The 15,645-nt window shown below is 34.6% G+C and overlaps 1 protein-coding gene across 3 annotated transcripts in view; it reads left to right on the forward strand.

Annotated features, from left to right (window-relative positions):
- The window catches only part of DMD (dystrophin), a 1,141,085-nt gene that overhangs the window by 481,120 nt on the left and 644,320 nt on the right, over nt 1–15,645 (forward strand). For all 3 annotated transcript variants that reach the window (XM_058829412.1, XM_058829411.1, XM_058829410.1), the window contains exons 20-21: nt 7,019–7,260; nt 8,983–9,163. In XM_058829412.1, coding sequence (XP_058685395.1) covers nt 7,019–7,260; nt 8,983–9,163 — 423 coding nt within the window. The remainder of the gene's footprint in view (nt 1–7,018; nt 7,261–8,982; nt 9,164–15,645) is intronic.

Raw genomic sequence — 15,645 nt, forward strand, 5'->3', positions numbered from 1 at the left:
AGAAACTCACAGTAATGAATTGTATATTAACAATCTGTTCTGTGGAGAGACTTAAGTTGTAATCTTATTTTCTGAGTTCTCTAAGCTTTGAAGTACATTAACACATCTGACTTAGACAGTTCCAAAGGCATTACTTCAACTAGTTGGGGAAAAAATGCTTCCTGACTTTTAATATACAATGTATGTTTTATAATATATTTCTGTAATGTTCTGTATCATAGAAAATGCAACATTTTATTGGGATTTGGAAGATATTATTTGCATTAATTTTTCAAAGATAATAATTGTCAAAATTTATACAACTCTTAAAGAAAAATAGGTGCAAGGGTTTTGTCTTTTTTTTTTTTTTCCTGAAGAAATTATTACATTTTGCCATTCTTTGAACTTTTAAATAAGGGAAAAACAAAACCCGAAGAAGGGTAAATGAAAGTAAAACTGTAGCTCATGCCATTGTTCTTAATATTGAGGAATGTCTTCCCTTGCAATCAAATACTTAATATGGGCCAGTGTGTATCACACTGATATGATAACCAGAAATACAGATGCTGAATACACTGATATTTGGAACATATATTTGCTTTTAAATTGTTACAGTGAGTAACCAATATGTAAATAGCGAAAAGTGAACTGCTTTAACTCTGAGTACTAGCTGGCCAAGCTAAAGAAATTTGATGGAATCCTACAATTATTTTGCTGAAGTGTGAAGGTGTAATATTTTAAAAGAGACCATATTCAATGTAGGACATATTTAATATCATTACTCTAACAATTGCTACAATGAGTCCCTTCCCAGATTCTGTGAATAGACTGATGGCAGTCTGGTACATCTGCATCCTGTTTGAAATAATTTTGTCACTTTTCCATGGTTGATTATATAAAAAATTTGGACTTTTTCTGTTTTTTTTTTTGTTTTCTGCCTGGGAGGATTTGTTGTACATGACTTTTAGGGAATCATCTGAAATTTGCATGCTGACACATTGAGGGTCCTATTTTGGGCAGAATCTGTCTAGGGCGTATTTAGCCATGCCCCACTCTTCCATTGGACAAATGCAGATCTGGACCTCAAGAATTCCAGTTTAGTTTCTTTGGATTATGAAGTACTTTATGATGATTAATTTTGGTGTTAGTTGCAGAGCTCACTCCCATCTTAAACAAGGCTTACCCTGCACTGTGGTGCCTACCATGTCACATATCAAGTGGATTAAATTCTGTCTTAGTTTTTCTCATGGGATTTTAACTCAAGACTTGTGTTTTTCTCTCCCTCAGTCCATGGGTCCATTCTTACTCATGGTTTACATGTGGCTTGAGGTGCATATAATATTTCCAGTATTTCTCAGATCACACCTCTTTTTTTTGGAAGCACATCTTCCAACTGGGTGGCAAGCACAGGGTAGACTGAGACAGCGTGACTTTAACAACTTCTTCAACTTTGTCAGCTGCTCTGAGGTCTCTGTCTTGCACTATATTGTGGCAGCCTTGGTAGCAAAAATGTTCTAGCGTGGCTGACAGATAAATTGGCTGTGAAAATGAAGATCTGTTATTGTCATGGTTTTAGGGAGGAAACAATCCCTTTGAACAGAGAAACAATTCCTCTGGATTTGAAACCCTTTGTATTTATGGGACTTTCAACTGCTTCAGTAATGCAAAGACAAATTGAAGAATAGTCTTTGAAATGGTCAATTAATGCAGTAATTACTAGCAGTAGAGAGTAGAATAAATAATTAACATTAGTTGTTGAGGACTGTAAGATGATTTCAACAAAGAATTGGCAAATGGAATATCTTGTGAGATGCTCAAAATTACTCCTTGAGGGTAGAGAAAGTTAACTCTCATTGTAAAGCCATTGTACTTTTGTATACAACATATTCTCTCTTTTTCTTTTCTTCCAATCATTATGATCTAATTACACTTAAGGGTTGTAATTTAGTTCAACTGAAACAGAACTAAAAGTGAAGTACAAATACTAACTTTAAAACTTCATTTCAAACTGTAGTAGCAGAGTTATGCAGCTTTATATTTTCCACTGTAATTCAACTAATTTTCTGTAGTGTTTGTGTCTTGTATAAATCAATTTGTTGTTGTTGCTGTATTCATTAAGAACAAGAAGAAAGATTTGCTGAATCTCAAAAGTAGCATTTTTGGAGCAGCCTAAATATTCCTTCATACCTTCCTGTTCCAGTGCTGGAACTCTTTTCCATAAATTGGGAAGGAACTGGAATTAATTCATGTGCCTGTATGGATTTGTAGGAGATCTGCAGTTTAACATCTAGGGAAGGTGTACTATGTTATTGTAATGTAAAACCTTTCTAACTACTACAATTTACAAATCAAAAATGATGATTCTCCCATTGTTATTCTTTAGGGAGTCACATTCATGCATTTGCAGTATAATCTGTAATTAAAAGACCACACAAGGCAAACAGATTTAAGGCAGAGATCAGTTCAGAAGTCAAGTGATGACAATTTTAATTCTATTGTTAATTTTTACTTATTCCGTATCAATTAGATCTGGACTAATAATGAATAGATTCCTTAAGATTCCAATTATCCTGCCACTGAGTTCCTGGCTTAAATTAATACATAAATTTTTTATTTTTTTTTTGCTCATAAACAAGATTCTGAATGTAGCAGATGAAAACTATAAAAAGATGAGGCCACTGGTGGAGTATAAGAGCAAGAGCTCTGACCATTGGTGAACTCCATTATTGTATCATTTATATTTATTTTCTTGCTTTTGTTTTTTTCTGTGATAGGTAGGAGAGAGAATAACTTAGGGAAAAAAAAAAAAAGCAAAAACAACACGATCCTGGAGAGAATTGGATTGGCTAAATTAAAGTTTAATTTATTTGTTGATTAGAAGAGGGAAATATTCTGAGGAAACATATTTATACAGGACACTTCTAGGTCTTTGTGAACATTGCCAGCCACTGTCAGCAAAAGTATTTTTGCACTGGAAGGATCTGCCCTCTGACACAGCATAGCTGTTCCTGTGTTTGTAGGGAGGATGTCTGGACACTGCCACTGGAAGGGCTTTTCCCATCAGGGAAATCATTGATTCTTTTGGTGGACACTTCTTTACCCAGTCATCCACATGGTGTGTGCTCTGCCTCTCCTTGCTCATGCTTTCAAAGAAGTCTGATTATTGCAATCAGTGAAAGCTTATATATTCTGTTTAACAGTGTTTCTAGGAAAAAAAAAAAAAAAATCTGTTTTGTTCTTCTTTACTAAATCATATTAAAAAATAGAATAAAAAATGTGTTGATGCATAAGTGAAGCAGTTTAGCAATTTAAGTGGACACTTGGCTATTATAGTAGTTTAGAATAAAATAAACATGACATCAAAATGAATAATCAGAGAATTTTGACAGGAAGCATTAGAGTGAATACAAATCAATTTGTTGCAATAAAAACATGTAATTTTGAATTGTCACCATTCTGTGGAAGAAATACATTATCTTGTAAGTTATACAACAGTTGAAAGCTACAAAAAACCAAATAATATTTCATTATTCTATCACAGAACTGTGCAAATGACAGATGCACTTAACAAGATATATTTCATATTAAGTGCCAATTCCAAAGCACTTGCATGTAAGGTGCTGCACAATTAAAAATATTCAGACACAATTTGTTATGTGCAGTATACAAGGTAATAAAATTAATGGATGCACTTCAGATAATGATCTGTTTCCTCTGGGTACAGTATATTTATACAATGATTATACCAGAAGCTTTTAGAATGTGAAACATTCAGAGATTATGAACCAACCACTATTCATAAACTAATGTTTTACCAGAAAATGGGTTTATATTGTTTCTTTTCCTGTTTGTACGCTTTTGGTACAGTTGCAGAAATTAATGAAGGAATCAGTAGTTATCACAGAAGACAGTTTCAAACAGAACATAGAATAATGGAGTTTATTAAGGAGTAATAAAGTGAAAAACAGGAAGTTCCACCAAAACTAGAGGAAGAATTTCTTTACTTTGGGGGTGGCAGAGCACTGGAACAGCTGCTCAGGGAAGTCATGGAGCTCCCTCTCTGGAGCTCCAAACCCCACTGGGACACGTTCCCGTGTCACCTGCTCTGGGTGACCCTGCCTTGGCACAGGGCTTGGACTGGGTGATCTCCAGAAGTCCCTTCCAACCCTAACGATTCCACAATTCTGTGAAATTCTTCATTTTCACCAATGGGTCAAACTTGCCCAAATCATCTCAAGTTCAAGTAACAGCCATTTTATTACATCCTTCTGGAAATGACACGCTCGCATCTGATGGACAATTTTGATTTTTCTGAGTGGACTGAGAAATAGGAGTTTTAAAAACACACGTTATGGAGATTTTATCTTACTTTCAGTAGAGTATTCTGCCTAATGAACGTGCATCTGTGCAATATTTTACCAAACATGACTCTGCATCAACCAGTTTTGTACTGCCCACTTCAGGAGCATGAAGAGAAAAAGCATTTCTTTCTCTATGTATTTATGGAATCACATTTAGACTCAAAGGTTAGATGTTAAATAAAAGAATTAAATAAAAATTGAATAATAGTGGCTATTTTCACATACTTAAGTGTGTCATGTGAAGAGGGACCTATGAGCAAAATAAGAAATGAGGATCTGGTGAATCTAGATTTTCATCTGAAATACAGTCCTCTCTGAATCTTAGAAGAAAATATTCAGTGAAAAGTATTATTATATGTGGAGAATCCACGACTGTACTTCTGGTAATCATAATCTTGCCTAAGGGTACTTGGGAGACTGTGGCAGCTGAAAAGAAGGGAAAGGAGGAATAAATAAAGTGATCTTTTTATATCTAGTCTGCCAAACTCACAAGCAATGTCTTCCAGGTTCATAGCTAATAGTGAACACAGGGGGAAAGATAATTTCCTCTCTGTTATGAATTTGCAGCATTTTTATACCCAGCTCACAACAGAAACAATTGTTGAAATACAGCATAGTTAAAGGTTTATTGTCTATACATATGTTTGTTCTTGCTGTTGTTAAGATTTAGTATCTGTGTGCCTGGTTGTCTGTGATTGTTGTTATTCAGATGTGCCATTCAGGTTTATTCTGCCTCTTCACATGCCCATTAGACATTACACTTCTAGAAAATGCAGTCATGCTACCACATCTCCAGATGCACACACTCACTCACAGAAGACAAGATCACTTTTGGATTTTATTAAGATGTGTGAAAATCTTTTTTTACCTCTTCATACGTCAAGGTTCATTTTATATCCTTGCTCAGTCCTTCAATTGTGCTTTTCAGTTTTTTGCGTGTAATGGGGATGTGGAGCTGCTGCAAGCACCATAGTTGCCATTATCTCCCAGTAGTAGTGGGCTTTCTATTTTTCCAATAGTTTTGCTTTCTGAAATGCTGTACAATTTGTTTGGCTAGGGCACCATCCCAGATTAAAAAGCATACCCAGAGAACTGCTATCAGGTACTGCACAGTCTGTTTCCAAGTGGGCTGTTTCCAAGCAACTCTGAATGAAATAGCCCTGAGCTGGATCCAGAACAGGATTTGCCAGAACACTGTGGTGCTCCACAACAGGCATGATCCCCGATTATCATTTACTGTGGTTTACCATATAGCATGTGTTATAGCAATTTCTTAGAATATTTTATTATTAAAAAATTCTAGTACATTTTATTACATCATTTAGCTGTAATTAGGGCTCTATTTCGTATGTCCTACCTTCCAAAATTGCCATGAGCTTTACTATTTTTTATTCCTGATAAACAAATTTTCCTGTAGATTTGGAGTGTAGATGGCAAACCAGAAAATCCATATTCAGCAGTGTATCAAAGATTGCAGAAGTGGATCCCAGAAGGTTTTTGTCTCATTTGCTTTTAAGCTTGCTTTAAAGAAAAATACTCTATTATTTCAATGAAAACATAGCTTCAGTTTAACTGGTTGGTTAATGTATGACTGTGTGATGATGTTCTTAAAAATGTTCTTAAGCACATGGCATTGCTCAACGATTTGAGAATTTTACTCATTTTGAAATCAATGTTGGCTCTATTGCCATGTGTATCATTACATGTCATTATAATTAAAAAAATGTTAGTGACTATATTTAAGCTTCCATTGAAAAATAAATGAGATGATTAAGGTAATATTGTTTTGAAGTCAACCTGAGTTCAAGTTACAGGGTGATTATGAATTATGTTATCTTAAGACATATTTTCTTATCTTTCATATGTATTGCTTTTCTTTCTTCACAGAAAGTGAAGAAAATTACTTTTACCTTTTAATTGTTCTAAATAATTATGTTGTCCATAATAACTAAAGTCAGTTTTATTTTATGGACTTTAATATAAGCATGATTATTGAACAACAGACAGAAATAGTTGAACTACATCAGAGAAATTAAACACCTTGAAAATAGCAATAGAGAAGCATCACTTATGGTTTCTTGGCTCTCTTCTTATTGTCTCCTCATGGTCATTGTTGGACACTGAGGACTGGCCTAGATGGAGGTTTGATCTGGTACTTTGTTTATTTCTTAATGTGAATGTTATTTCTAAAATAACGTATGATGCAAAATATATGGGTTGGATTCCCAGCAACCTCTAAATAATTGTGGAATATAGTTCCTATTAATTGCATTCAGTCTTTTTATAGAAGAAAAGCCAGCAACGTTCTTGTATATTAAAATCCAATTACAGTCCAGGCATATTTTTCAAAATCCAGCTGTCAGGCATTTTGTTATTTCTTACAGCACTTTTAATTAGCTTTATGCATTATATCTCTACTTTCTGCTTTATTCCCATTCTTGTATTTTAATGTAGTTTATAATTCATTCCCATAGCAACAAAAGTACCCAGGCAGCAACTTTAAATATCTTTGATATGCTTTCCCCACTAATGTGTAACATCTGTAGATTCAGAACTGTTATTGGTGATAAATCATTAACTGGACTTATGAGCAATTTCTCAATTGTTAATCTGTCCTATTTTATTTTCCTTTTCTTTGTAACTTTTTTATCTTTAAGCATCTTCTCTTGTTTTTCTAGAGGGTTTGAATCCTGACAACATTAGACAAGCCTCAGAGCAGCTGAAGAGCCGCTGGATTGAGTTCTGTCAGTTGCTGAGTGAAAGACTGGCATGGCTGGAGTACCAAAATAACATCATTGACTTCTACTCCCAGCTGCAGCAACTGGAGCAGACAGCAATTACTGCAGAAAACTGGCTGAAAGCACAACCCACACCAGCAGCAGATCCTGCTACAGTAAAAACTCAGTTAGAAAGATGCAAGGTTAGAGATCCTTCTTCAAGTTCTTTATGGTATTGTACTTCATAGGTGTTCAAGAGACAGATTATGACCTACAAAATTTCAGTATAAAAATGGTAAATGGACTCCTTGGATTTACAAAGTAGTTATTGAAAATATTTGCTCAAGGAAAGGAAGGACTGGTAAAAAAATAAAGAAACAATAGAACCCAGGATATGAGTCTTTAAAACTCTGCCCTAAATATTTAGTTATTAGGATACTTAGACTCTTAGAGGGAACTGTGGGCCTAAAGTCTTTTTCATATTTCATTTTCATGTAAAAATCTCTGGCTTTGGTTCCTCATTAAGAAAATTGCTCATCACCTCTGTTAAGGATCTGTTCCAGAACATTATCTTCAAGTCCAAAATTCTGCCCTTGCAGACCACTTTACTTCTTACATACCCTTTGTTCTGATTCAGTGTGGGCTGTGTAGTCAGATGGGGGAATATTCTTCCATCACAGTATGAGAGAATCACAAAGTTGTACAAAAACTGTCACACCAATTCACTTATAATTTTCCATAATTGTTTTTATTTGAGTGCTGCTGCACCACAACTTCTCTGTCTTACTGTAGACAGTTCTGTGGGTGGGGGGCTTACAGGCCAGTATTGATTGACAGGAATATATTGAGGTGTGATATTGCATTACACACTTGTAGAAGATTGACTTTAGGAAATCTCTGTCTCCAAAAGTTCTCAAACAGAATATATTGAAATCCAAAATGAGATCTATGCTATTACTTCAATTTTCAGGTATTTCCAAGCTGTATTTCCAAGCTGGCATTGTCCCTACAGAGGTTTCTGTTCCCGTGCAGAAAACTTTTCCTTAAATGTCTCTGCTATGAACTGTACATTTGGCTTACTTTGCTCATTTCTTTTGTATTCTGTAGTTGCACATGTCACAGTGTATTCAAGGTATAACAGCACAGCCTCCTTGTACTCTGCAGCTTCCTGAGAGAGGAAGGTGCTGATCTCTTCTCCCTGGTGTGCAGGGACAGGATGCATGGGAATGGTTCAAAGCTGTGCCAGGGGAGGTTTAGGCTGGACTGGGAGGGTGTTCCAAGAGTGTAACAAAAAGGCTTCCTGGAGAGGTGGTTGGTGCCCCCAGCCTGTCAGTCTTTAGAAGCCATTGGGAAAATGTCCTTGTCAACGTGCTTTATCTTGTCAGCCCTGAAGTAATCAAGGTGTTGGAGTAGATGTTCCCTGAAAGTCCCTTCCAACTGTTCTGTGCTATCCTGATCTTGACCTCACTCTAACATGTTACTGTGAGGCTGCTAGAAATCACTGGGCATCTTCATCTCCCCTTTTCTTCTTCATTTTATTTAGTCTGTACATAATCTATCAGATGTGTGTCCAGAATGTGTACATGTGGAGTTTTTCTCTTTCCAGCTTCATATGCAAGGGATGTTTCTGAGGCTTGAAAGTTTAATGTACAATCTTTCTTGTTTTCTTTGAGCATAATGTCCTATGAAAGTCACTTTAAGGTGACTTTAAGCAGTGGTATCAATCAACAATTTTACTGGGAGTAGAGGTATTGATTTCTGAGGAAAGGTTTAAAATTATGAATTTATTTGTATTGTGACCAATGTAATTGAAAGCCAAACAGTTGTGTAATATGCACAGTGGTGATTTCATGGCATGGCATAGTGGTTTCATTTCTTAGGTAGCCATATCTTGATTTTTTATTGTCTTTTTGTTGAATGTGCAGGATGAAATCATTCGAATGTCAACCCTGCAGCCTCAGATTGAGCGGCTAAAGGCTCAAAGTCAAGTACTCAAAGAGAAAGAACAAGGACCAGTGTTTCTGGATGCTGACCTTGCTGCTTTTACCAGCCATTTCAAACAAATATTTGCTGACATGCATGCCAGAGAAAAGCAGCTACAGACCAGTAAGTGTTGACAAGAAGTCAATGTGCCTAACACACATAGAATAAGTGTTTATATTTTGTTTTCCCACTTTTATAATTGCTTTTGTGATACTAAACCAGTAGTGTAATTCAGGTGCTCTTTTTTGCAAATGAATTAGTCTTTCTAAAATTACCAGTTTATTCCATATTTTATATTAAGAAATCAAGGGAAGGTGCACTAAGCAAAGCTTCCACTCAATGTAGTTCTGCCATCAAACTTCCTCTTGTTAGCATATTTATGGACAGATACAGTGATATTTTTTAGCACCATAAAACTGTCTTTGTTTATTTGGATTACAAGACAAGGCAGTCCATCTCTGTCAGTAAGTAGAGAGGAAAGACAGCTTAATTACAGGAGTGAATCCACTCTAGATTTTCACAGATTTAACTCTATAAATCTCATCAAAGAGAGTAACCACCTCAGCATATCTAGTTTGTCATCATGTTGCCAAGTCTTTCTTATTTGCAACGCAAAACATGACTGCCAGTTCTAACATTATGTGATATTTTTAGTAAAATGAACTTTTCAAAAGGGGCAAATCTTATACCAAAATAGAAAGTTAACTATTGCTAATTAATGGTATATAACATAGCAAAAATTAATGTACACATTCTGTGTTAGCTTATGAAATTAATAAAGTATCAGGAAAAAAAAAATCAACTTTTCTCAACAACAAAGATATTATTTGCCACTTAAATCACCAATATCTCTAAATTATTGTACTGATTTGAAATTTGACATAGTGCTAGCTCCTTCTAGTGGATTTTTCTAATATTCCTCCTTAATTCTTTCACAGAGAGTATTGGATATTGTTTTTTTTTTAATACTACATTACTGCACTGCTGTAGTTATTTTACATGTGTCCACATACGCAAACTGAAGAGATGATGATGCATGGGACAAGAGAAGGAATAAAATACAAGTGTCCCAAAGCAAGTGATGAAAGAATGAATTGTAGAAATTTTACATTAAGGAGTGTTTTTTATTTATTTTTATAGTTTTTTAATTACTCTAAATTCAAGATGAGCAGTGGGCAAGATGTATAAACCATTAATGTGACTATGTTTTGCATGCTGAAAACAAGTTGCCATTCTCCCAACAGAAACATTGTATCAATACTGGCTTCTTTATGATATTTTCTCTCTCCAAACATCCATAATTGTTTGGTTTGCCACGTTAAATTTTGCTGTAGTGACAGGTCACGAATTAAGCAGTTAATTAGTCCAGTAAGGCAAATAGTGTTCACTGCCTGAAGTGTAAAGCCATGGGCTTAGTAAAGCTCTTCCTGGGTATTCCTTCCCCCTCCTGCTCTGGAGTCAGCTCCTCCTGAGCCATGGCCAGCTGCAGGAACAGCTGTCCTGAGGTGGAAGCACTGAACAGGCTGGGGAGAATCTCCTTTAGTTCAAGAGAACAGAAGTCTCTAAATCAATATTGGATGGAGCCCTGGACAGTTGTTACTGCTTTTCATGTGTTATATAGGTGGGCCATACCCTGTGTCCTTATTCTGGCCTTACATTAATAGAAAACATTGAAATTTTGTTAGAGTATTTTAGATCTTGCCATCTTTTATTTACATGAACTATTTGTAATTAATTATTTCCTTCAGATGAAAAAGTCTCCTGAAGACTAAATGATGTATTGCAGATCAGTTATAAGATTTGATCCTTTTTTTTTTTTTTTCATTTCATGTACATAAAACTTACATAAGTTTAAAAATATTTTTCTTTTTGGATTCATGGTTAAGATTTATTTTATGTTAAAAAGATGTTTCTTTTTGTCCATCATAAGAGGTTTGTTTATTTTTTTATGGGTTTTTTTGGGTGTTTTTTGTTAATGTTCCATTGCTTCATTATCTTTTCTGATGGATAAGGGTATTTAGCTCTTCTGTTTTTCAAGGGAATTTTTCCCTCATAAACAGTTTTCTCTGATTTTGGAGATTGTCTCCCTCAAATATTTTTTATTTGGTTAGGTTTTGTTTGTGATTTTTTGAAAGTGATGTCAGCTTAGTTTTGGGTGGGTTTTTTTAAAATATTCAAGAGTGCTTAGTAGTTTCTCTGTGCTGCACAGAAGATTTGTCAGTAAAATAATACTACAGACTAACTCAGATTTTCTTTCATGTTTTTCTCCATAATTTGATTAGCATTTCCAGTTACAAAAGCTATTTTAAATTCTGAAACCTATTTGGTTGGGGTTTTTTCATTATTTTGTGGTGCTGTTTATGCAAGAGATACAACCTCATAAAATATTAAGAAATAGAACCTAATTTTTCTCTCTTTATAGAATGTCTGTATATCCATATGTCATTTTGAATGTGATGTATCCAGCATTCCAGCTCTCTTTTCTCCCCAAGCACATTTAATGTCTAGAATATTGGTAGATAGAAAAAATAAAGGTCAGACCGAGCTTAAAACTATTCAGTAATCTACACAAGGGATTGAAATTGAGAATAGTGCCAATGATTCAAGTATGAATAACCTGATTTCTCAAGGAGCTTCTCAGATTTTGTAATGCCCTGGTGAAAAAGGAGGTTTTTTACATTATATTTATTTGTCTTGAAATTAACTGCTGCTATGTCAGAGAGATTTCTCGGGAGCAGCATGGTCAGCCTCCCATTCCCCTGAGCCCAGGGAGAGCTGACAGTGTCAGGCACGTGAACGCTCCCTGGTTCAAACTTCCTCCTGGGTAGCAGCTGATTCATTCCAGCATTCCTTTAGCTCTGTGACTTAACCAAATTCCATTAAGGTGCTCTGCTTTTCAGTCTCGCTGCATTGAGCTGCTACCCTGTCATGGCCTTGATTCATATGCATGTTCTTGTTGAGATACATCTTCTTCTGAGGGAAATTGGAAAATCCTTAGATTTTTAGCAAGTAACTAAAAAAAAAAAAAAAGGCTATTGTCATAGATAAAGCTGAAAGTATCAAGATGGAGGTGGCAAAGAAAAAGTCATATTTATTTCCATTTTTCTCTGCTTCATAAATTTTATGCACTGTGCTTTCTTTTCAAGTTCTGATTCTACCTTTGCAGGATCAGTAATTCCCAAAGGTGAAGTCATCATTGTCATCATTGCTGTTGTTATTAATAATGATGAATTATTCATCTTCATTCAAATTATGTTTCTCCTGTTTATTTCAGGAAGTACTTTAGAAAGTTTTTGCCTTCTCTATCATGTAATGATTCTTTAAACTTTTTATTTACCCATGCCATGCTTAAAATTATTTTGCACGCGCATCATTATTCTCTCTAATCAATTAGTACAGTATCTTAGATTGTCGTATTGCATAGAGCTCATGCAATTCAAACTTGGCATAAGTTTATAAGATAAACTACAGTAGCTGGAACAGTATGATGACCATTTGGTGTTTTAGTCTGTAATTATTCTGCTTTGATTAAAACTTTGAACTGCTAACTTATTCTGATGCTTTAAGTGCATTGGAAATGGGTTGCAAGTGTCAGTGGAATTTTAATGGTACATAAAATAACCTTTCACAAATCATTGTGGACTTGAGAAAGGAAAATTTTGAGCAAGTATCCTGAAAACTTCATTACTATAAGTTTTTTTTAGACCTGAACTATTATTTAGTAGTAAAAATATTCACTGCTGTTTGATTTTGAGGTATAAAGTTTGCTTAACCTTTTTTTAAGTGTGTCTTTCAAACTGAAGATACAGTTTAGATGTGTGTGAGAATTTATTGCTTTAATAAGTAGCATGCAAGAAATTTCTTTTTCTTTTTTCCCCCTAGCCATTTCCTTCAGTAATTATTTTTATTTAAATCAAGATCAAAAGGACAAAGCAGCCTGTGAAATGAATGTGTATGAGATAATGTCCTTTACTCTGTAGGTGATTTTATCCTTTCCTCAGTGGTAAAAATGAGTATTTTTATGGATGAAAAAATAAACCCACCTAAAAAATAATTGTATTTTTAGAAGATATTTACTGTTACAATAGGTCCTGTAGAACTGGAGAAGGGCTACCCTGGAAGTGTTCAAGGCTATGTTGGATGGGACTTGAGCAACCTGATCTAGTGGAAGGTGTCCCTGCTTTCTGCTAGATGGGGAATGGAACTGGCTGTTCTTCAGGGTTCCTTCCAGCCACTCTGTGATCCTATTATTCCCTTCTGTTTCTTTCAAGAGCTTTATAACAAAGAGAACTGCAAGTCTTAAATTACTTGCATAACATAGATCAAGTATTACACAAGATTTCTTCTGATTCCACTTTGAGACTTTCTGGTTAAAAATGCGAAGGAAATCACAGCTTTTATGAAGACATCAGTATAAAGACCTTGATGAATTGGTTCAAGTATTTGTAGTCCAAAATAAGTAAAACAAAGTTATGAAAGCATCAGGCTGGTTTTAAATTGCATTTACTACTGAGGAGATTTTTATTGGAAATACATGAAGTTCAATCTTGTTAATTTATTTCAGGGAATAAGTCTTCACTAAAATAGTACATTTTAGGTGCCACAGATTATATTTATTGTCTTTGTGATGGTGCGATGAACAGCGGGACTTGTAATGACTTCAGGAGAAACACATTGTAACCTATCCAGTGTGATTTGATAGTTGCTGAGATAATTGTATTCTCATTTCACTTCTGATTTGGGAAAATATTTTTGACTGAAAAATCTGGTCACAAAAACAAGGAAGCTGTGAGAAAAAAAAAAAAAAAGTATTTTACTTACTTGGAAAGCTATTTTCACATGTTTAGATAGTTAGGATTTATTTCTAATAAATAGAATTAGCTGTCTATTTTAACATTCTGTTTCAAAATTTACAGGCTTTCTCTAAAAGAAATATGTAAGTGCAAATGTATTAGTCAATTCTGAGAATGTCAGTTCTCAGGGGTTACAGTGTCAATCACACCAAAATGAATTCCCTACAAGTGGAATACATATAATACAGAAACATTTTTCCCTTCTGGGATGGGAACTGTATTCTGCTATTTTACAGTAACATTTTTTTAATATACCCTTCTGAGATGTTTTGTTTCAGTTCTGTCCTGGAGCTAGTGTTGCTATATCTAAACTAGGCCCATATTGAGGATCTTACATACTGCATCTTTCTCATTGCCAATTCATTGTTTTCCATAATGCAGCAGAATCCATATTAATACACTTTGCTTACTGTGTGGACTTCAGTCCATAAGTATTAGTATCACAAAGAAAATTTTAAGAGAAAAAGAAACAGGTCTTGAATGTGGGTTTATGTTATTAGCATGGTGAATTTAGAGATTCATATTGCCCACAGAGAGGCCATAAATGGTTTAGATTATTTAGACAGTTATAACTGGGTAATGTGAATCCCACTGTAGGAGCTTGACTGAATTCTCACCATTGCCATCATGTGCTGCTAAAATAATTAAGGCTCTTAAGTGCCATCCTGAAAGTTAATCTGCTTCTTTGTGGATGAAATTGCTGCCACATTTTCTGTCTTAAAAACAGAATCAAAAACTATTTTGTTATTACTAATCTGCATTAATCTGGAAAAGTGAAAATGGAAAACTATGGTTACACAACTTAAAGATGCTTTCTAAAGTTAATATCTAATAACCAAATTGTAAAGGCAGTAGTTTGATTAAATCAACATCTTTCATCCCATTTGAACTCTTACTTAGTCCATCCAATATTAGAAAACATAATTCATTACAACTGAATGAAATGTTTGGATGGTTTTAAACTTTTTATTATTATTAGCAAAGTGGCCTGGTAAGGGTTTGATGCAATTTGGTGGAATTTGCTAATGCACAACTGTTCTGAGATACTCTTCAGTACTAGCAAAACCAGCTTTCTTTTACTTAAATGCTTGAAGTTATACATTAGTCATAAGATTGGTTTTTCATTTAAAGGGCAAAATAACTTGAAGAAGTCAAACATGACATCCCAGTACTGAACTGCATTTCAGAGTTTAAATGTATGTTCTATTCTAAAATAGAAATTGTTTGGATTAAATGAGTCAAAGACAATACAAATTTCACTAAGGAAAGAAAAGATTTAAAATGTTACTGAATGAAATGGAAAATGTTTGGATATTTTATTTATTTCTGTGTACAAATATACCTCACAAGGGAAGAAATTCTTGTCTTTCTTGGTACCAAGTCCTATCTCTTGTAAATCCCCAGATATATGTGCTAAATCACATCAGCCAAGTCTTTTATGATGAAGGTTTGCCATACAATGTGCATACTTCACAAGAGATATTGTCCTGATGTGGGAAGTTGGTATGATACCTGATTGGAAATACAAATTTTTTTTCACATCATATTCTGTTGATCAACTGAAAAATTCAAATCTTAAGTACATTTTTTCAAACACTGCTGCATTACTCAAGCAAACTTGCACTTAAAAATTTTAACTGTGTTGTTTGTCAAAACCACTTTTTGGACAGCTTTATTATTTTTCCGTACATTTCTTTGTGAAACACCAGAGGATATTGAGGAGGATACAGGAGATACAAATGAGTGCAACTT

The sequence above is a fragment of the Poecile atricapillus genome, chromosome 1 (assembly GCF_030490865.1).
Source record: "Poecile atricapillus isolate bPoeAtr1 chromosome 1, bPoeAtr1.hap1, whole genome shotgun sequence".
Taxonomy (NCBI): domain Eukaryota; kingdom Metazoa; phylum Chordata; class Aves; order Passeriformes; family Paridae; genus Poecile; species Poecile atricapillus.